The sequence below is a fragment of the Sorex fumeus genome, unplaced genomic scaffold, assembly GCF_029834395.1.
Source record: "Sorex fumeus unplaced genomic scaffold, SorFum_2.1 ptg000072l, whole genome shotgun sequence".
Taxonomy (NCBI): domain Eukaryota; kingdom Metazoa; phylum Chordata; class Mammalia; order Eulipotyphla; family Soricidae; genus Sorex; species Sorex fumeus.
The window spans coordinates 67,215,587-67,239,277 of NW_026606129.1; the positions used below are offsets into that span (position 1 = coordinate 67,215,587).

The window sequence follows — 23,691 nt, forward strand, 5'->3', positions numbered from 1 at the left end:
CAAACATTTATATGCATATGAATTAGATGATGACCTTTTAAGATGTACAATTTGAGTCAGTAGGTCTAGAGTGATATTTTGCAATACACCTCTTAGTGATAATGAGGCAGCTGGCTCATAAACACTTTTGAGTAGCATGGTAGTCTACAGCTGCAAAGCCAGAATTCCTTGTGTTTCAAAAGAATTTTGATAGTTCATAGAAAAGAATATTTGATAGTTTATTGATAGCTCATAGAAAAGAACATACTATGATCTATCAGACACTAGAAGTCAGACCTTCTCACTTGATATCTTGACCTTGATACATTTGAGACAACACTGAGACCAAAAAAAAAAAAATCCAGAAGCAATAGTGGATATGGAATGCACACACTTCCATGTATTTTTACAGTAAAAAAATGCATTAAAAATCTTTCACAAAAGAACTCGAAAAATATAAGTAGAGAATGAAATTCTCCCCTCAACATTCTTTCAGTTATCAATTGTGTACTGGGTAGGAAAAGAATTCCTAAATGGTTTGAGTTGATCATACAAAATACTTGTCTATCATCTCTTGTCCAGACATTTACCAGATGAGGGAGATCAGGGATAGTAGGCTCACAAAGATCAGTCTCTGACTTAATGTTACAGTAGTTTAGAGATTTTCTTTCTACCTAATGCATACATATTTCCTGTACAAAGCAAGTCAGATGGGTGGAACTCAGATGAAACTACTACCCCAAGTCTTCATAAACTGAGGCAAGCCCAGGTGAGTAGCACATAGATCAAGCCCAGGTGAGTAGCACAAATGTCAAATATCATCTCTGAGAGTGAAAAAGACATTAAGATGTAAACCTCGGGATATAGTTCAAAATCCACCTTGATTTCATTTATTTAACTCTCTAGATCACAACTGAACACATTGATCATTTAATATCACAGATATTTTTTTTAAGTGAGAAAATTCCTAACCGTGAAGTTTTAGGAATAAATCTTCCAAATCGGCTTCTAGGAAATTGATGAAAAATGATATTATTATTCAGGTGTATTCTCCCTCAGTCTTACAACTCAGTGTGTTCTATGTATGGAAAAGTTTGATAAAAATAGCAGTACAGACTTTTTCCTTCCTTTTAGTTCTAGAGTGTATATTGTGTCTGTTCGGGTAAGCGACTTGTTTTGTGAATGTTCACACAACTACCGTTATTCATTCTAACACTACATATAAATCCACAAATCAAATAAAGCTATAAACAATGTAATATTTATATATGCATAGTGTTTTATAAAAAGATTGGCCCACATACTGCTTCTCATCAATACAGAAAGAGCATTATGTCCATAGCACACAGCAAGAAATGAGTGAAGAACAGAGAATGCAAACAATTGCTTAATAATTCACAAGCAGTCTCACCATGGTGGAAATGATGATACTCAACCCAACTAAAGCTTAGAGAATTACTTATAAGTCTCCCATTTTAAAACAGATTTACATACCTGATTTAGTTTACATTAAAATATATCCCAATGAATCAATTTGTTCCATATTCAGAAATATAAACAAACACATATCACATTCCTCACAGCTAAATTTTTTGTCATAAATTCTCTTTTATACAAGAAAAAGGCAACAGTTTTTTTTTCTTAAAACAGGCTCTATTAATTACAGTTTTAAACTCTGTACACACAATAATCGGCTGGTTTTCTCCATTTTTTGTTTTGTTTTTAATTTTTTTTTAAAACAGTACCATAGAACAACAGTGATTGACTTGCAAAGTTTTGTGTCTGTATGGAAAATGCAAAACAGTACTACGGAAATACACAATGCATTGTAAGCAGCAGTTTGCTGTAGTGATCCAACAGGTACAAGCAAACATTTTGGCTCAGCTAGGCAGTAATCTATTTCAACCATCCTGGGGCTACAGCTGACCCAGCGGGCCTGCAAGTGGGTCTTTTAAAGAAAACAACAATAAAAAACTCCACGTTTTGTTTTGCATCCAAAGACTCAAAGGACAGTGTCATGAGGGTAGAGGTTTGCCAGCTAGATCTAGAATGTCTGAGAGCTCATCCTTGTCCCTGCTTCGGTCATTCTGGAGACATTTTGGATGGTTTCAAAGGGAAAAGGGCATTTCTAAAGAAGGGCATCCAAATGATGCTCACTTTTGAAAATGGAGAGGTTCCTTCCACCAACATTTATCCCCTACTCCCCAGCATGGCAAGGGCAACTATGGGCTTATGCTAAAAGCGGGAAACATACTTTATGCCTCGGGATCTTTATGGCTCTCATACAGTGGGCACATTCCATCTCTTCCAATGGAACCAATGGAAGGTTCCCATTCCAACTCTTCAGCCTCAACTCAGACAAGACGGCACAGCAAGTGTCTTTTGTCCCTTCCTTCTACTGGTTGAGCAAAGTGGTGAAGGTACTGCCTTTAACGAGAGCTTTTTAGATCTTGGTGATGCCAATGAACCCACCCATCTTCCTGCTTGTGCTGCTTCAGGTAACAGCAGCTAACCTTCTCCTCTCTGTCCCTTTCTCTGGCCAAGGAGAGTACTGATTGTTCTCTGAAACGATTCTAACTCAAACACATACCATTTCATCGTGCTATGTAATTTCGATATAAATATCCTTCATTCCCAATAGTAGTCTCTTTATACAGTCTGCATCATTTTAGGATCATGGGCAATCCTAATCCACCCGGAGTCCTCCGCTTTTACAAACATAACTTTTGCCTTTTGCTCTTTTTTTATTTTTATAAGAAAAATGCCTAACTATAGTCTAGCACTACATGACTACATAAAGTCTGCATCAAATTAATTCAACTGAATCAATAATTTTCCTTACTTAGAGAAAACGATCAACAGCCCCATTTAACCAGGAGAGAAAAAGATGCCTCCCCCCCAAAGGGAACGATTCTTGCCAATTCTACAGCTTACATAGAAATTAAATCGATATCTCTTGGGGGGTGGGGGCAACATTTGGCAAATGATTTCCCAAAAAAAAAAAAAGGTGCGCATCGAAAAATACTCTCTTTAATATGATACATCAGGCACAATACTTTCCAGGTCGATCTTTTCCTTGGATCTCAAACGCCTCGGTGTTGCCACTCCCTGGGACCGCTCGACGCTTCTTCGTGGAAGTCGGGAAGGAGATTCCCGGCGGGCCTGCCACCTCCCACCCGGGAACCTGGGCCACGGCCACGGCCGGCCGGCCGGCGGGGGTCTCAGATGCTGAGGTCGGTGCTGCACTCCTTGTAGGGGCGCCGCCTCTGCTCGGGGGGCTGCCTGGCGCTCCGGCCGGCCTCGGCCTTGGGGCCCGGCTCCTCCCGGGCGCGCTGGCCGCCGCGGTCCTCCCGGCTCCTCCGCTCCGGGGAGCGCGCGCGCCTGCGGTCCGAGGACTTGGCGCGCCGCTCCGGGGAGCGCCGGGGCTCCGGGGGCCGCTCGAGCGAGCGGCGCCGCCGGCCGGGCGAGCGCTCGCGCCGGCTCTCGGGGCCGGCGGCCTCCCCGCGCCGCGCGCGCGGCTCCCTGCGCTCCAGGGTGGTGTCGGCGCTGCGGGTGCCCTCCCGCCGCGGCTCCGGGGACCGCCTGCGGGGCCCGGCGGGCGCCCGCTCCGGGGGTCGGCTGGCCCCGCCGCCCGCCGGCTTCCTGCAGGTCCCGTTCCAGGTGCGATGCTCGCCGGGGGGCCCGCCGCGCTCCCTGCTGCCCCGGGCGTCTCTCCCGCGCGCCCGCGTCGGCCCCGGGGGCGAGGGTGGGCGCAGGTCCCGCGGGCGGCTGGGCTCGGCGGGCGGAGGCTGGGCCGCCCTCACTTCCGAAGCACCGGGTGCGCCGGCGGCGGGGCCGGGCCGGTCGCTGCTGGGGTCTGCGGGGGCGAGAAAGGAGAGCGAGTTGGGTAGGGGGCCTGCGGCTCCGGCCCCCCCGCGTGCCCACAAGCGAGACCTCATTAGTCACGACAGACAGACAACTGTTAAAGCGGTCGGAACCGAAGCCGACTGAACCCGAGCCCATTAGCAGCAGCTACTCGGGGGCTAGAAGCTAGCGTCGAGGGCGATGGGCATCTAGCCCGCTGCCCCTCCGACTCCGGGCAGAGGGCATTTCCAAAGCTATGGGATCCTACCCATGGAACTGGCCTCTAACGGCAGGGCCCAAAGAACCGGTCTAGAAGCATCCAGACGTCCCCCACTTCATCCCTGCTCCGCCTCCCCCACCCCCCCATCAACCCTTCTCCCCTTCCTACCACTCCTCCAAGCATTTTGTTTTGATTTGCTCAAATGATGACACTCTGGGCTACTGACTTAAGGAGATTTGAGGGAACTTTGGGGGAGGGGGCACTGTAAAGAATCTGGTTTGATTTGAGCAGATTAGGTAAAAGAACTCTAAAAAAAAATCACTGCATTGCGTTGAGTCCTGAGAGTTGAGACATATGTGTGCAGGGTCTACTTCTACTCAGAAAAAATAAGCCACAGTGGTGGGCAGAGAATTACGGAGGCCACACACTGCCATACTGTGAACGATTGGCAAACGTGACATGTAGGTGAGTGCCCATTAAACATTCACTCTTCTTTAGTGAGTATTATGCAACTATTTTTCTCTACTTTTTGTGTGATCATTTTCAGTTTTCAAAATATGGAGGCTCCTGACAGAGAAAAGCGTATGAAAGAGATTGATATTAGATGGGGCTCAGATAGTCGTTACATTTAGAGGCATTTTCCTTGCACTAATGAAAGCAGCCATGATTATGTACCGTGGAGTCACTGGTTTGCTTCTTACTACATCGAGACGTTTGCAAATTTATACGCAGGCAGCTTAGGGAGTTTCCTATTTATTATTCAACAAGTTGAAATGATACTACAAATGTCCTAGGTAGTATCAGAATCTAGGAGAGCTTGTTCAAAATGGGGAGAGCTCATTCAAAACTAGACCCAAGTTGTACACATCAGACCATTCTAGACAAGGGGCCTGAAATAATGAAACAGGCCTGGGTGACAGACACAAGGGGCTCATGGGTCCTCTTTCAAGAGGGAATGAAGTCAATGTTAATGAATTAATCTGTTTCATGAATAACATCCCCCCAAAATAATCTAAGTTTTAATACATGCAAGACTAAAGCCTTAGAGGGGTTGTCAAACGTATTTGGTAGTACCCTAAGAGAAAATATTTTGGGTCTTGGGGGGGTCAACAGATAGAGTAACTATCTGATACTCTACTTTGACATCACAATGTACAAGGAGAGAATGCATAAAGGGGCATGAGTGGCTGTGCTCAGTAAAACTTACAAAAACCATTGTGAACATAGAAATGAATGTGTGAACAGGAGATTTCATATTTCTATCTACCTATCTATGTATGTGAGGTGTGTTGAGGAATGTGGGTTTGTTCTTCCTGAATTAACATACATGTGCTTACAGTCACTTTAAGATGTAGGTATGGGAAGGTACTTACTAGCATCACTCTCCTATACCTAACCTTAGGATTTCTTACACCTACTTTAAGACAAGGGGGAGCAAGACTTTAACAAGGTCAGTGGTGTACTTACAATTCAAGGAACGTAGGGTGCTCAGAATGAATTGCCAAACATATCAAATAGAGCTAAGCGGAAGCAATGAGGAAATTAGGCCACAGCACAGAAACACCTAGTATTGATTGAGCTACAAACCGTAGTTTGATTATGGCCCATAAGGTAGAAGCAAGCCTCCCCGAGCTTTTCATTTCTCATACATGCAGCGATATTGGGAGGTATCATCGCTGTAGAAGGGAGGGCCCAGCACCAAGAACAGTCAGAAAGAGAAAGAGAGAAAGAGAAAAAAGTTGAACGTTTAGATTCCCTATAACAAAGAGTAAAGAAACAAAAATCATCTGCATTTGTTAACATAGGGTAAAGAGAGTTTATTTGTCCAGTCAGACAGTCTAAGGCAACACTCAATAAGGCTGCAGAGACCGCAATCAGAACAGTGACGTTTCAGACAGCCATGTAAGGTGACTCAAGAACCCAGACAATGGATGCATCCTGTTTTCTTTTCTTTTCTTTCTTTCTTTTTTTTTTTTCAAACAACTGGAACAATGACAGGCTGGCATAGGAGAGCATTAACAATAAACAACAAAAGAACAAAGTTCCCTCCCTCCCCACCAAGACCGCGGCAGTTAAATTAAGTACAAAAAACTTATTACAAAAATAGCCTCACAGAGAAGCAGGTTCCAATCAAGTCAGAAAAATATTGGAACTTAACATATTAGAACCCATTTGTGACTCTAATCAACAGAATTAGAGAGATTTAGTCCAAATGACGTATGGAGACATTACAGCAGCACAACCCTGGCATGTTCAACCCTTTTTGGAAAACCGAGTATTTATATGATCTTTATTTTTAGCCCAAAGAACATTGGTTAGTGTTGGATTTTCATCCTCAGTGCAACAGACATAGGTTGAGAAGGTACACAGGTTACTGATGATGACTCTCAAATGAAATATCACATCCAACAGAAGCATAGGGAGACAGAAAAGGGAGACAGCATTACACAGTTTCAGTGGCATCAATATACCTAGGGGTCAGAGATCTAGTACAGTGCACAGTTCTGGCATCTTCAAGTTGTCAAAACACCTCCCCGGGGCATGGCCGTATCTAAAGGGGCCTCCTCTCCACCCCCCCACCCCCTTCCTGATTTTGCACCTCGTATTTTGCACCTGTATGAATGTCCAACACCTGGGAAAGCTGACCTGCAACAGAGTTAGCTTGCTCCTTGCGCTGTGTCAGCGTTAAGTATCTCAGCAAGTCCAAAATGCAACTGGGAATTGTGCAGGATGACTTTTTTTGTTCCAGAAAATTACAGATAAATCCCTAATAAAGGGGACCAACGTATGTGGGGATCATTCAATCACAGTTTCTATAGAAACTTTCTGTAGACCTTTGGTTGGGAAAAAAAGCCCTACATCTAGGGCATAACTTTTACTTTCTTTTAAACAGGAATCTCAAATAAATAGGACATAATTCTTATAATATACAGTATTTTTCCATTAGCATTCTAAGCTATGTAGAGATCGTTGCTGTGTACTCAAATCATGTCTATAGGTATGACAAAGGAACTCTTATGTATAACCTGCTTTCCCCATAGGAAAGGTATAGTAACATGTTTCCCCTCATGAGGAGCACTGGGAAGCAATTTCATCCTTTATCATCGAAAAACATATGGCTAATATTACAACAGCTGTGTTTGTTTTGTAGTAGTGGGCTCAGGTGTTCTGATTTGGGGCAGGGACCAGTGGGGAATGCAGTAGTATTCAGAGCAGAAAGGCAGTAAGCAAGGCCCCCAAATCATCTTAAAATTTCACGCCTCTTAAGTAAAGATATCAGATAATCAAAAACTTAAAAAAAAAACCAAAAAGGAATTGTGCCTCAACATATCACTCAGGAAACCTGCTTTCCTGCTTCTTAAAAGTATAGTCATTTTGTGCTAACAATTGGATCTGAGAAACAGTTTGGCACAGTTCAAACAAACATTCCTTCGCTCTTGGCCCGACTAGACAAAAAGTTCTCTCTGATTATCAGAAAGGGGGCTATAAAGATCTTGTCTTAGGCCATTGCCCCAGTCCACATAAGCAAGCAAAAGGATGAAATGTGTAGATTTCAGAACAAGCGAGGCAAATAATCACATGGTGCGAAAGGCTGGTAAGACCCTGGTGAACGGGGGAACAAAAGACTTTCCTGCTGCAGTTCTGGAAACACATTCATGGAGTCATGCCAGGGAAGGAAGGAAGATTTTCATAGTTTGACCCACCATATTCTGGTACTGAGCCGTCTCCCCGCTTCAGAAACAGACGCACTCTGCGGCCACCATTCTTAATCAGTTCTATAGCCCGAGAATGCTTCATGTTTTTGGTGGTCTCGCCATTGATCTCTAAAATTTCATCACCAATCTGCCAAACGACAAACAAAATAAGACATTACAAAAGGGTTTTGCCAATAATTGAGGTGCTTCACGACTGAAAATCGTTTCATTTATTCATTTATCAACTATCTGTTGTTTATGTTCCAGAAAATCTACTAAAAACAAAAATAAAACCAAAAGAAAACCCCAAGACCCCTGCCGTTGTAGAAATAATATTTCAGTGGGGAAACCCAATGAAGACATCAGACAAGTTCGTATACATTAGATAGAATAAGTGCCAATTAAAAAAAATGCGGCAAGGGGAATATTTATTTTTGAAAGGAGAAGAATAGAGTAGGTAGGGCTCCTAAGATGACCCACAATTACTCCATCTTCTATGTTCACATCTCCTTTGCTTTGAATATAGGTTAAAATGACTGGCTTCTAACAAATGTTGACTATAACAAAAGTGATGAGAGGTCAGATGTTACGTACATGTTGTGAATGGCCCAGTGGAGCCTAGGATATGGAAATAAAGGTAGACTCTGTCTGACAACCCAGGTGAAATGAATTCTGCCTCTAGTCCTGTGAATTATGAAGAAAATCATTCCCCAGTTAAGCCTTCAAATCAGACTGCAACCCCAGTTTACACACTGATGACAGTATTTACTATGTATTAGTTTCTATTCTAGACACTAGAGATAACAAACTAAAAAGACATGCCAAACCCTTGCTCTAGTAGCGGATATAGTCTAGAAGGAAGAAAAGGAAAAGCCCTGGATTTGGAGGTGAAGATCTTGGATTTGAGATCTGTCACTTGTTAGCTAAGGGCCTGCATCCTTTGCCTCTCTGGAGTTTACTTTTGTATCCAAATACCCACAAGTCACCAAGTTTTAAAGTTTTAAAATTGGATAATTCATGTCAAACACATCCTGTGAACCACATGACATTATACAAAATATGAAAATAATAGTACAATTAGAAACTTTAAAAGGACAAGGAAATGTGTAATGTGTTTAAAATTTAAACAAAAGGCATGAACTGTACATATATTAAATGTTACATATACATAAACTGTACATATATTAAGTGTATATATTAAATGTTTATACGTTTAAACAAAGGCACATATATAGGCACTAATTGCACATATATAAGACATATACCAGGAAAGTGGCACATAATTTGACCCTCAAAACTATATTTTTACTGTACAATGTTTTCATCATTTAAAAACTATTAACTGGGGCTGGAGTGATAGCACAGCGGGTTGGGTGTTTGCCTTAAATGCGGCCAACTCGGGTTTGATCCCCAGCATCCCATATGGTCCCCTCAGCACAGCCAGGAGTAATTCCTGAGTGCAGAGCCAGGAGTGACCCCTGTGCATTGCCGGGTGTTACCCAAAAAGCAATAAATAAATTAATTAATTAAAACTATTTAACTTTCTACTTTTTTCAATGGTAAAATATTAAAATTTTTAACCTGAAGAAACTTAAAAATCAAGATTGGGCCTTAAATGTTCAAACAACAGTTACTATTTCCACTTTCTGTTTAGGCTCAATTTCATTCATTGTTTTCCTTTCCTGGCTTTGATTTCCTGGGCTTGATTCAATTACTTGCAAATTGTTCCCTATGTCTATGTCTAAATCCATGTGACCTGTCAAGAGTGAGCAGATAATTTTTTTAAGTCATTTACTCTGCCCAGGAGAACAATATATTTATATACAGCAACAGATATTAGATGTGTATGCAGCAGAGTGGACATTTGGCATTTGCCCATATAGAATGTAAATCTTTAGCTATAAGACCACCTTGAAATATTCATGCCGTGTGGTTGTCATTCCTGTACTGGGGCAGAGTTGACTCATTCCTGAGCCATGGGTAGTAAATAGCCTAGCCTAAAGGGCCTCCACCAACAGCATCTACGTAACAGCTCTCTAAGCATTCCAGTGTTGCAGGAATTCCTCCAAAGTGATGTGCCTGCCACATGAGAGAAAGTGTTAAGAACTATGGAAATGGGATTCAGAAAATACCTACTTCAATACGTTTGTAAATTACTTTAATCCTGCATTCAATCCCAAGAATTGGAAGGGCTTACCAAACTTTAGAAGATATAACTATACGTTAAGAAGAAATTAAAATTAGGGTGGGAGTTTTGCATTTTGAGTATCATGAGAGCTGTAGAAAATGCGATTTGCATGAAGATGGTTTTAGCACTAAGAGGACTTACTTATAGCTATTCCAGACTCCTCTTCCTACTTACCCTCATTTTTCCACACCGTTCTGCAGGACCATCCTCTGCTAAGCGCAGCACATAAAGGTCCATGTTATACTCTCGGCCTCCTCGAAGACTAAAGCCAAATCCCTTGGCTCCTCTTTCCAGTTCCACAGTGTAAAAGTCCTGCTCCTGTTTCATAAATTAAATGCGTTCATTCTGAGAGAATTTTTATGCATACACATTTCTATCTCTTCCCATTCTCTCTTATACCTATTTGACCAAAGGAAAAGGCACGGTCTCTTTCCCCTGCTCAGTGATTTTCAATTATTTATTAATATTCATTAACCTTAGAAGTCTGGAGATCCAGAATTTGAAAACATTCACAAGTGTGCCTGTGGACTGCACACCAGCATGCATACATTAAACCAACATGCATATATTAAAATTTAACCAGCAAGGCTGCAGTTCGCATTTGTGTAGGGAAATTCTTCATTTCATTCTTCATTTCATATGGCTGGATGTTGAGCCTCCCTGGCTCCTGTCTAAAAACTATCAACAGTGACCCCACTGGGGATACCAGCAATAACCTCTGCACGTCTGGGCAGTTGTTACCATCTGGTTCAGAAGAGACGTGGAGAGAGGTGAAAATGAGAAGGGGATAAAAATAAACTAATTTTGCCCCATCCTGTATTTCCAAAAGTGTTTCACCTGCTATTATTTATAAATCTTTTCACTACTCCTCTGTGGGGCAGGTACTTTACTCCATGACCTCACCTAAATTCACAGGTCTGAGGAACAGCTTAACACTTTCTCTCAGCACAAATACAGCTATGAGTAGACATGAGATACTTCACTTTTTTCTGCTCAACAATCTTTGAGACAATTATGCTTTGCTTACTTATTTCCCCCTGGAAAAGATAGCTGGGATCATTTTTACAAGGGTATTAAAATAAAATTCCTAGACAACTCAACTTGAGTTCAGAATTAGTTTGGCCTTCGCAAAGGTTATTTATTTTTAACTGAGGGTTCCTTGATAAAAAGATATCTCACAAAAACAGCTTCAAGTTGGAAGAAAATGTAAAGAGCAAACAGAGAAAGAGAAATGGCTCTCACCTGCGTTGCCTGGGGTGCTTTGAACTCAAACTGAGATTCCGGCTTTGGTTTGGCGGTATTCCTGCCAAAGTGAGTGAAACAAATGTTAAGAGCAACCGATGGGGGACTGAGAAAGAGTTCAGGGTGAATATTATCACGCCAGGAGTTATTTTCACCCCCCTTAAAACAAATGAAAGAAAACAAAGCCACTTCGGACCTGGTCTCCTGGGCCCCAGGCTGAGAGGGGGTGTGTGTAGTGGTGATGGTGGCGATCTTCTCCGCATTGGTCAGCAGAGTGGCATTCGAAGACTCTGCAAGGCAAGACAGGGCATAATGGAGTGAGGGCACCAGAGAAGGCATCACTCGAAAGGAGGCATTTAGAAGCCCAATATCTAAATGGCAAACCTGGCTTCTCGGCCACCATTGCTAACATTATGGTCTATATTTCTATAAAGAATAAATTCAATGAAGACCATTCAAAGATGTTCTATTGTGTGATCCGTAATATCCCCATCATACCTCTCTCCCTCCATCAATCAGATCCACAGATAGTCTACTCAAGAAAATACTACTTTAAGGGTGGGAGAGATACTACAGAGGTTAAGGCACTTGTGTAGCATGTGACTATGGCCAAAATACTGGTTTGAATTCTAGCACTTGAATTATGGTCCCTTGAGAACCCTCATGTGTGGCCCTAGCGTGCGGTGTCCCCACCTCCCCTACCAAAAAAAAAAAAAAACCAGAAAAAGAAAAGAAAAGAAAAATTATCAGCCAGGCATATGTCTCATATTTCTTTCATCACTTAAGGGTGGCAGTTCCATGATAATACTGCACCACACCAGAATAATTTTCCAGAATTTTACAGGCTGATAATAAATGTTTATGCTAACATTTCCTATGATTTATCAGGTATGTTTAGTGAGTCTGCTTGATTTTTTTCATGTGAATATTAAACTCAGAAGTGTGATAGCATCTTGTTAAATACTCGCATATACAACATTTACTTTCCTTTCCATTGCTTTTAATGAAGCACATCTGAAAATGTGGGATTCTTGACAGATCTCATTTAGTATCACTCATTTAAAACGAATTTTAAAACTTGCATGAGAGCCAGGGTTTGTAAACATAAGTGGTATAAATCATGAAGCCATCCTAATGTAATGAATATGATTATATTCTTATGTAAATTGACTTTCTTCTCCACTAACTACATTCATGAGCAACTTCATTAATCTCTAGAAATTTAGAGATCCAGAATTTGAAAATACTCATGAGTATGTCTATAGACTGCACATCAATATATGTGCATTAAAATGTAAGTATCCACATAGTAGTGGCTATAGAATCTTTTTACCACTTTTTTATCACTATAAAAGGCAGAAAACAAACAACTAAGAGAAAGTTGAGCTTTTAAGTTTTTAAATTGTCTTTAGAACTTGGCATATGTTTTCTAATTAATAAGATGCTAAATGTGGTGCAAGGATCTATGATCATTCTGCAAATCCCCATTTAATTCACAGCGTGCCAAGATGCCTAGAGATTTCCAGGAATCCTTTAATAGAAGGCACATAGTTTTGTTTATTTACCACATGTATCTCACCCATCAAGTACTTGGTTGTCTAAGTTCCAATGGGAAAAAAATGTTAAGTTTTCTAAACTAGAATAATGAGGCTACAGACTGAGACACAGCAGTGGATGAAGGTATAGATTTTGAGGTACAGGCATGAATTCAAATCCCCTTCTTCATTCCCCATTCATTAGTTGTGTCTCATTTTCCTCATCTAATAAAAGGGGATGATGACAATAGTGCCTTTCTCATGGATTACAAAAAAATATATCAAGTGCTGTGTAAGGCAACTGACATATCCAGTAAGCACTCAAGACACTTTACTGCAGTATAGCCCATACTGCCACTACCTATTATTTGAAACTGTGAGAACTTGTGTAAAGATTTTAGAATTCTCTACAAAATGATCAAGCTAAAATATGAGTTTAGCAGTGAATATTCCAACTTTAAAATCCATGATTCATAGAGCTAAGTCAGTCGATTAGTCAGAAACTCTAACAAGCTCAAGTGAACTGCAATGTGAATCCTACTCATGCTTTCGGACGTAGAAATTTTCTACAAACTGCCACATGTTGCCACAGATTCTGAGGGGAAAGAAAAGGAACTTCTGTAGTCATTCAGGTGGGATATCATGGTGGGAGTCAGAGAAAAGTATTTGTGCATGTGTTTCTGTTTCCCCAGTGAAATCTGCAGAGTCTGTAGAATGGCTCTGGAAAGGCCTTGGCCCTTCAGGCGGGCAGCTTCTCCAGCTTTTCTGGAAGAAGTGGAGCAGAAGGGTGAGGAGATCAGATTCTAAAGTGAGGCTATCTGGCGCTTGGGCGATAGCACAGCGGGTAGGGCAGTTGCCTTGCATGCGGCCAACCTGGGGTTCAATTCCCAGCATCCCATATGGTCCCCCAAGCACCGCCAGGAGTAATTCCTGAGTGCAAAGCCAGGAATAACCCTGTAGCATTGCCAAGAGTGACCCAAAAAGCCAAAAATTAATTAAAAAAAAATAAATAAAAAATAAAGTGAGACTAGTTGTATTGTACACCATAATAAGAGAGAGAAAAATAAAGGGGGGGAAGACAGAAAGAGAGAGAGAGAGAGAGAGAGAGAGAGAGAGAGAGAGAGAGAGAGAGAGAGAGGGGGTACACTGGTGAAGGAACTGATGACTAAAACCCAATTGTGAATAATTTTGTGACTGTGTATCTCACAGTGATCCAATTACCAAAAAAAGAAATAAAAAATTCAAGCTATCTGACTCTGTGGCCAAGTCCCACACTGTACTGGTTTGCACTTAAGCAGATTTACTCAATCTCTTAATGCTTTTCATATGTAGACATGGGGGCTCACAGAAGGATCTAGGAAACCAGTGCCCCATTACCCCAGAAACTATCTGAAGAAAGTGGGACTAAAAGACAGCACTGCCTGTCCACATGATTTGGTAGAACTTTCATAACACCTATATTGGTCCTTCAAAAACTTCAGATTGCTCATTGTAATTAATTTTATGAAGAACTCTCTGGGAACTCACAAGATTGTTCAGACCACAGGGAAATCATAATCAGGATACCAAAAAGAACGTTTCCTTGTAATTAAAGTGATTATAATTACTGAATTGAACAGAGGTTCCCCTTTAGAGTTCTTGTGTGTTTGTGTTAGCCAGAGTTTTCCTGGCAGATCACATCCTATTCTCAAACAAGTTTTATATTTCCACTGCTTTGATGATAAGAGATAATCATTCACTATACATATAAATAGACTTCTTTTATTAATTTCCCTATCCTTTATTTGCTATTTTTCCCATTTAAATTTATATGCAAATCTTTCTTGGGTTGAAGCTTAACTCTAAGCATCTTTAAAATTAATTTTAATATGCAAATGTCTATTTGAACTAAATGAATTGTCCTTCTTCGGCTGTTTTTTCTTAATCTATGAGCAACCACCGTTTACTGATCATGGACAAAGTTCCACAAACTGTGCTATAATCATTACCATATGGGCAGTTTCCTTTAATTCCTACACTCAGTGAAATCACTGCAATAATTACCTACATTTTACATATGGTGCTATTGAGGCCACCTGTAGGTAGCATGTCCAGCATCAGACAATCAGCAAATGGTGGCACAGGAAATTAAACTTAGGGCCTGACTTTGAGTCTTATGTGTTTATAAGGAATTATGCCTCAGCATCCAAGAGATACTACCTAATTGATGCATTCCACTCAAAGAAGCAAAGCTTTATGTTACTGCAAATATGTCACAGTCACCAGGCAATGTCATATATTAAAATTTAAAAAAGACCCTACTTTGACTTTTAGATTCCATGGGCTATCTTCAGAACATTAAATAACTTTTAGCATGCTCTACAGTTGCACAATCCATTTTTTATGTTAAAAAGGTAACAGTTATTTTAATGAAAAAAAATTTTGCAGAGTGCCAAAACTCAAATTCAGGGTCTCACACACGAAAGCATATGTTCTACCACTAAACTACACCCGCAGTTCTCTTCCTTGAACTCTTAACTTTTAACTCTTCATTTGGAATTAAACCAAGATCATATATGATGAAATTCTTTTCTAGATTTTTGAAATACAGAGACAAATCTCATTCTCACTAATTGATAACTCTATCCCAAAGCAAAATTTTAATCATATTTTAGCACACACACATACGCATATAAAGCCTTCAGTCATAGTATACTCTGGTAGATGTATTATGAAGGAGTGTCAATGTATTTGACTTAAAACCGAAGGTAATTGAATGAATTGATCATTTTAATGATAAATCCTGAAAGTACACATCTTTTATTAAAGTGTTTATATCTGCTTTAGCTCTCCCAGGGGAATGAAAATGGATATTATATGCCTCCTATAGCAATTTTGTAGCAATAAAAGCATATTCTAGTTCTGAAGACACTATCACAGTGCTGTTCTAAATAAAGAATTAACCTCTGACAGCAGCTTCTGTTAGGTTTCATCACATCTCAGTCACAAGTGATTACAATTCTAACCTTGCTCTCCTCTGAAATCTTTAGCTTCCCTTACAGACACCCCATGACAAAGCAAGCAAATCGACAAAGGGTACATGCATTTCTCTCATTTTTTAATTTTTATTAGTGAAACACCATGAGGTTCTCTCATAAATATTTTAATGCATAAATACATATACATAAAAATCTAAGAACTGTTTGAAAAAAGTTTCACTTTCAAAAGTTTGGAGGCTTTTATATGTGTATGCTTATACCTTTCCTTTTCCTTTCCCTTCAGTATATGCTGACTATCATATACATAGAAGGTTCTATTATTAAACTTATACTATTCTCATTTGGGGGGAGTTGATCAAATTAATATGAGAACTTATGCTTCGTTGAATCTTAGGGGGAATAAAATACCTCTTTACAAATCTCAGAAAATTCCATTGTGATTGGGTTTAAGTGGGACACACTTCAACGGGCCACACACATTCCCCAACCAAAGTTGTGAGCCAGGAGGGGCTGCTGAGCACTCTGCTGGCCTGACTTCTTCTGGAGGCCTGAACTTGTGTGAAGCAGGATGCCAGGGTTTCCAGGGGCAGCACTGCCTTGTTGGCAATGCTTCTGCAGGGCTGCTGAGCTTAGTGCTAAGAATCTGACGGTGACAGCTCCGTGTCCAAGAGCGGACTGGGTTTCAACTGCCACCTGCCTCCAGGTGTAAACTCACATGATTCTAAGACTTTACCAAGGAAATACCAACAAATACGATATCAGGCACTGATTCCAATAAGTGATTGAAAGAAATACTTTGAATCAGTGATCTGAAGATTAAACTTAAGAACATAGTTTAAACAAATCATTTTAATTTTAGATACACTTTGTGGGGCACTGGGAGAAAACAGGGATAGCTCTCATCTAATGTTCAGAGGTCAGTCTGGATGGACGGTTGAATACCCAGGCCCAAGGATGATGATCTATTTGGACTCTGTGGTGTCAGGAACCAGGGGGGTCTACTGGAAGCACCCGAAAAGCCACCAGCATCACACCTGGCTGTGTTGGGGATAACGGAACAGAGAGGTATATGGCACATGGGTTCAAAGTCAGGTCCTGGTTCAAGCAAAACACTTTCCTGTAACCACTGAGCTATCTCCTAGGTCATTATAATTTATTTATAATCTCATGAATATTTATTTTCATCATCTTGAACTTTTTAATGAGGCTGGAGCGATAGCACAGCAGGTAAGGCGTTTGCCTTGCATGCGGCTGACATGGCCGACTGGGGTTCGATTCCTCCGCCCCTCTTGGAGAGCCTGGCAAGCTACCAAGAGTATCTCACCTGCATGGCAAAGCCTGGCAAGCTACCTGTGACGTATTCAATATGCCAAAAACAGAAACAACAAGCCTCAAAATTTGTTGTGAGACGTTACTGGTGCCCGCTTGAGCAAATTGATGAACAACAGGAAGACAGTACTACAGTGCTTGAACTTGATTCAAACTGATGGTTCCATGTTAGCCTAGCTCAATCAGTACAAGCCCAGCTTCTACTAAAGTCTCACTCATCCTCAGATTTCACAGATTTTTATTTCTTTGTTTTAGGACCATACCAAGTGGTGCTTGGGGCTCCTATAGGTACATGGTTGGGGGACCAGGATGTATCCAGAATTGGGGTCCTGTACATAGAAGGATGCCCTCCAGTCCCTCACCTGGCATTTTCACATAACACAAAAGGGAAGAAGCATGTGTGCCTGGACTTGCTAGATTTCCAGATTCAGTAAGTTGAGCTATTCTCTGAGCTGTTCTGTTCTATTGCATTTTTATTATCCCTTATCATATTTTCTCATAAATTTTCTCACAGGACAGAAAACTCCACTCTGAGTCACTGGATGTAGCTGTGCAAGACCTGTGCAGACAGGTTTTCTCAAAACACAGGAGGCCGAATCAAGAGGTGTGTGTGTGTGGGTGCTTCTGTTGGAGGAGGGAGATGAGAGAAAAGGAGGGAGGAGGAAATAGGAGTGGGGAAGAGAGAAGAGAGAAAGGAAAGCAAGAACCAAGAGACAGAGAAAGTGAGGGGGAGGCGGAAGAGGAGGAGGTGGAAGAGGAGGAGGAGGAGTATGACAGAGAGAGGGAGGAAGGAGCCGGAAGAAGCAGAGTGAGGGAAACTATAGATGGAGAAAAGTGAAGCCTGAGGATGAAGTAACCAATGACAAGAACCATATGAGTTGTATGAGCCATATAAAGAAGTGAATCTGGAGTGGGTTCCAAGCAGTGGGCAAAAAAACCAGTGCATCTTCTTGAAGTGTCTTTGAGGGTTTCTGAGAATAGTTCTCTGAATAAGATGGATTTCTAAGAGCTTAGAAATCACTTCAGAAAACCTCATTCCCAACTGGAGGTGGTACTCAGTGGTTGAGCATAAGCCTCATGAAGCCTAAGTTCCATCCCCGCCCACGTCCTACCCCAAGAAACCTCACTCTCCTTGTGACGACTGCAAAAGCTGCCTTAGGGTTACTTGATGAACTGTCAAGGAAAGATGTAAAGGAACCAGAGGACCTGAACACAGAGAAATTAACATTCCCCATGTCAACCTTAACGTTTGAAAAAGTTTGGCCAGAGAGATAATACAGACAGCAAGGTGCAAGGAGCTTGCCTCGCACATGGTTGCCACAGGTTCAATCCCTGGCAACCCATATGGTCCCATGGGCCCCACTGAGTGGAATTGGGAGTAAGCCCTGACCGCAGCTGGGAGGTGGCTCAAAAACAAAAAACAACTCCCCCATACTCTTCAGGAGATTAGACTGAGTATGATTTTCTTCTCATCAAATTTAGTAAGTCACTTTCTGACTTGAGGCATTTGCAAAATTCGTCTGGACTCTCCCAATGTCCCTCCAGCAGTCACGTTCCCCTAACTTAATGCTAACGTTCAAGATGGCACTTTTGTGCCTCATTTAAAAGACATCATCACAAATCCACTCTACCAGATCTGATTTCATGTGCCTGACCTTGAAAGATTACAAAATAGGTGATGAAGAATTTTATTATCATTGCAACAAATTCCTAAAATATCCTGGGATGAAATATCATTCTCAGCAGCATATCAATCCTTATCTAGATTATAGCACCTTCAATGTTTATATTTGTTGGTAATCAGGATAGTGTGATGTCTATCTGAATTTCATATTTAAGTATTGACATTTAAAATGTATATTTACTGACAACTATAGATAATCCATCTCACAGCACAGTTTTTAGTTTCCAAGTTTTCAAAAAATATTTTCTCCTGCACTTTATTAAAATGTGAATACCTAGCATATGTATGATAAAGTAAAAGTTGTTCCTGTGGTGAGCAAGGATTGCTTACTTCCTTTTCTGGACATTCTCACTACCATATTAAGGACGATTAGTACCGAGCAAGTCAATTATTGTGTCTAGTTCTTTTAAATTAGTTTCTGAAATTTCTTCATGCCATGGATACATCTATCGATAGAGAAATATACACATATTACATTTGTTCTCTTACCCATTTCTCAGTTCTTCTATCTTCCTTCTTCCTTTTCATTAGAAATCTATGTTCTATGATCTTGTGAGCTCTTTCATAGGCATTAATAGCCTTCCAGAATTGTGAACTTGTGGAATGTTCACCAGACCAGATGGTAAATTACCAACCATGTACTTAAGACAGGCTGAAGTAGATCATTATTCAAATACCTATTTTTCTCTTCCACTTTTGATATGGAATATCTTTGCTACAGAGAGAGTTCTCAATTCTTGGAACCAAAAACTTTCAAATATTTTTTGTTTGCTTTTGGGATAACTTCTCTGAAAGGCACTGTCTATACCACTGATATTTTAAACTAATTAAGACTTACTTTATTAGTATATAAAGAATAATAAAAATAAAATAATATTAATATATTAGTATATAAATAATCCAATTAATAACTAATATTCAGAAAAATATTTCATTATCTTATCTTAAAGCTCAATAGCATAGAATTTGTGATGAAATTTTTTATTGAGGCATCATAATGACACAGAATTTTTATGACACTAGTTCCATAAACTACATTTTCCTTTTGAAAAATATATATTTTATTGTACAGCATTTCTTTTGTAAGGAAACAAAGGCATTGAAACTATTTGGCACATGTATCACTTTCCTTCCAAGGGTAAAATCCACTAAGAATGAAGACAGTATTTAGAATTCTCTGAGGGTCAAAGAGATAGTACAATGGTGCTAAGGCTTTGCATGTGGCAAAGCCCTGAGCATTGCCAAATGTGGCTGTCAAAAAAAAAATATAGCTCTCTGAAGAATTTATTAGTACATTAATATTTTAATTATATATGAGTAGTAAAACAAGTACTGATGCTTTTTTGCTGGGTAACTTTTTATTGTGGGGGACTTTATTTTTGTTGGGGGCGGGGCTCACATCTGGCAATGCTCAGGGTTTACTCCTGGCTCTGCATTTAGGAATCATTCCAAGAGGACTTGGAAGACCTAAAACAATGGAGATTTTTGACTGGGGATGTTGGCTCAACAGTAAAGCATACCTTGCACATGCGATGCCCTAGGTTTGGTCCTAAGCACTAAATAAAATAATTTTTTAATCTATAAGTAATTTTTTGCTGGAGAGATAGCACAGCGGTAGGGCATTCGCCTTACAAGCGGCCAACAAGGCCGACCCAGGTTCGATTCCTCCGCCCCTCTCGGAGAGCCCGGCAAGCTACCGAGAGTATTCGATATGCCAGACACAGTAACAACAAAGTCTCCAATGGAGACGTTACTGGGCCCGCTCGAGCAAATCGACGATCAACGGGAGGGCCTTTACCTCGAGCAAATAAGTAATTTTTTAATCTATAAGGGCTGGAGTGATAGCACAGTGGTAGGGCGTTTGCCTTGCACGCAGCCAACATGGCCGACCCGAGTTCGATTCCTCCGCCCCTCTCGGAGAGCCCGGCAAGCTACCGAGAGTATTCGATATGCCAGACACAGTAACAACAAAGTCTCCAATGGAGACGTTACTGGGCCCGCTCGAGCAAATCGATGATCAACGGGAGGGCCTTTACCTTTTACCTTACTTTTACCTATAAGTAAACAATTTAACAATAAATTAAGTAGGATCAAATTCTCATCTATTAAAAAAAAACTACCCACAAACACCGCCCGTCTCCCCAAAAAAGACCCTATGGGTGCTAAGAAAGGATAAGATGTTTGCCTTGCACACAGCCAACCAGGGTTAAATTTCTGGCACCAAATATAGTCCACTGAACATTACTGGGGGTGAACTCTGAGCACAGAGCCAGGAGTAACTCCTGAATAAAATATCTTTAACAGTATCATGCTAAGCAAAATGAGTCAGAAAGAGAGGGACAGGCATAGAAAGACTGCATTTATCTGGGGAACATAAAGTAACAGAATAGGAGACTAACACCCAAGAATAGCTGAGATAAGTACCAGGAGGTTCACTCCATGGCTTGGAGACCAGCCACACATGCTGGGGGAAAATCAGATAGAGAGGGAAGCACAGAGTAAAGGGTGTTGGGAGGATCCTCTCGGGATGAGAGATGCATCCTGAAAGTAGACTATAGACCGAAACATGATTGCCACTCAATGCCTCTTTTGCAAACCACCGCACCCAAATGGAGAGAGAGAACAAAAGGGAATTCTCTCCCACAGAAGCAGGGTGGGTGAGGGGGTTGGGGGAGAAGGGATATTGGGACCCCTGGTGGTGTAGAATGGGCACTGGTGGAGGGCTGCGTGTTTGATCATTGTATAACTGAAACCCAAGCACAAAAATTTGTAAGTCTACAACTGTACCTCATGGTGTTTCACTAAAAAAATTTTAAAAATTATCTTTGATATTGATAGATTCACTTATCCTAGAAAAACAGCAACACTATTGTTTTCTGCACTGTTATGCAGGCTTTATTGCTAAATTACATAATTACATTTTAGTGATCATCACAAAGCCATGAAATAACTATCAGAATGACTACCGGAGAAATTTTAGCATATGTACCATTTTCAAATAAAGGGCGCCCGAACTAAAATAAATTGGGGAAAGGTAAAGACTTTCTTGAGACATTCCTATTTGTGGTGAAACAAGGCCTCGGGGCTAGATAATTGGGTATAGAGAGTGAGGTAAGGTTTTGTGACAATGGTTTCGTGTGTGTTCCGTTAGAGATGGAGAAGGCTGCTTCTAAACACTATTCATTACTTAAACACTAATAACAGAGAGAGACCAAGATACAGACAGAGATAGACACAATTTATATACTTTACCATCCCCGGGGATGATGCGGAGGGTAACTGTGTTTCCTGCTTCCTTGATTAGGTTGACAATGTCTGAATGGGACTTGTTGGTGATGGAACATCCATTCACTGCCAAGATCCGGTCTCCTACTTTCAGCTTGCCACATCGGTCAGCAGGGCTCCCCTCAATAATCCGACCTATTTTGTGAGGCATAGCCACACATGCATTGCCTGCTTTGATAGTGAGTTTCAATTTTTTTTTTAATTACGTGGGAATGTAGTAAAGAGAGGAGAAAAAGGGTCGAAAAGGGAAAGAGAAGGTTAAGTGTTAATTAATTAAAGCATCAAGCAATTGTTATTAAAGGAGAGCTCTGCGTTGCTGGTCAAAACATTGGCAATATTCAGGGTGTCAGTATACAAAGTCACAGCCCTGACATAATAATTCATTGTTGCAGTCCTGTCCTGACTCAAAGGAGGGGAAAACCCCAGGTTCCCTCCTTAAATCAATTACAAAATTTGGGATGTTTAGTAACTTCAAAGATTCTCAGGAGCCCCAAAATAACTTGCCATTTGCTTATTTTAGGACTGCAAATGTGAAACCAAGAACTGGGGTGGATGCTTTTATGCATTCTGTGTTCATGTCACTTCATTTTTGCCAGCTGTTGTTTAAGCTTCTGCCAATGTTTTGTTCTTTCTCCATTTAGAAAAATAATCACTGGGCGTCTGTTGAAGCCTAAGAGTCTGCTAGCATCAAAAATTCAATTTGAAAACACCTAATGCACAAACACTTAGATTTTCCGCCTTCTATCCAGGATGATGAAAGCTTTGGGGGAAAAAAAGGCATAATTACAAAAGAGGAGTCCAAAAAGCACCCAACCTTGACACTTATTTTTTCTTTTTTAGAAACCTCTACTCAATCAGTCCATCTCGTGGGCTTTTAGGGTAGGTTCCGAATGGCTCATTAGCTCTAATATGATCCTCTGTCTTTGTATAAAATCTTTTTCATATTCCTCTCATTTCAAAGGAATATGAAAATCCAGGACCTACTCAGCCTGAGGACAGTTATCCAAACCTGGGTTTAAATCATTCCTGAACGCCTTTCCCTTTGATCATGTTCTTTCTCATTATCAGTTACCATACATCAACAATATGAAAAACCAGAAAAGTTCATTTTCTGAAGACAAAGGTTTATTGTGAACAAATCACAACTCACTGCTAACTTGTAGAGGCGAGAAACTGGCTTTGAAACCTGACAGAGGGGTTTTAGCTTATCGTATGTTGAATTTTAAAGCTCCTGATACATATTCACCTATTTTGGGAATGTGTGTATCTGGAACTACTAACAGTTATGCAGTTGAATCACCTATGGAAAAGAGGGACGAAAAATAACATGAAACACTTCAAAATTAATTGAGCAGTTTTTTCTGTAATTTGATATGAAGAGAAAATATGTGGGAAATAATCTATAAATCCTCTGATTTTCGGCATACTGGCCTTAGTTTGTAAAACTAGATGTAATGTCAAGGTCAGAAATTTTAAAAAAAAGTTGAATCATCTTTTGGAACCATAGCAAGTGTGCCGGAAAGCTTCCACATTCAAATTCAAGTCTTGATTAAGTTTAGCCCATCTCCAAAAACAAATCTCATGAGGAAGGTACACAAAGCAAATACGAGAAAAGCTCTGCATAGCTCGGAACAGAAGTCTCATGCAAGGGATTAGGGAAAGTTTAATTGTTCACTGTAAGAGCCAGAGGAAAACAATCAAAGACCAAACTGT

General features: G+C 40.7%; 1 protein-coding gene across 12 annotated transcripts in view; it reads right to left on the reverse strand.

Moving 5' to 3' along the window:
• Positions 1 to 1,218: 1,218 nt before the first annotated feature.
• Positions 1,219 to 23,691, reverse strand: part of MAGI1 (membrane associated guanylate kinase, WW and PDZ domain containing 1) — a 782,434-nt gene continuing 759,961 nt past the window's right edge. For 3 of the 12 annotated variants that reach the window (XM_056129863.1, XM_056129862.1, XM_056129860.1), the window contains exons 18-23: positions 21,946 to 22,149; positions 11,364 to 11,457; positions 11,168 to 11,228; positions 10,100 to 10,243; positions 7,747 to 7,885; positions 1,219 to 3,835 (exon numbers count right to left, since the gene is read on the reverse strand). In XM_056129863.1, coding sequence (XP_055985838.1) covers positions 3,201 to 3,835; positions 7,747 to 7,885; positions 10,100 to 10,243; positions 11,168 to 11,228; positions 11,364 to 11,457; positions 21,946 to 22,149 — 1,277 coding nt within the window. In that variant the 3' untranslated portion in view covers positions 1,219 to 3,200. Of the gene's footprint in view, positions 3,836 to 5,629; positions 5,719 to 7,746; positions 7,886 to 10,099; positions 10,244 to 11,167; positions 11,229 to 11,363; positions 11,458 to 21,945; positions 22,150 to 23,691 lie in introns of all 12 variants that reach the window. The other 9 variants (XM_056129871.1, XM_056129865.1, XM_056129861.1 and 6 more) reach the window with 4 other exon arrangements.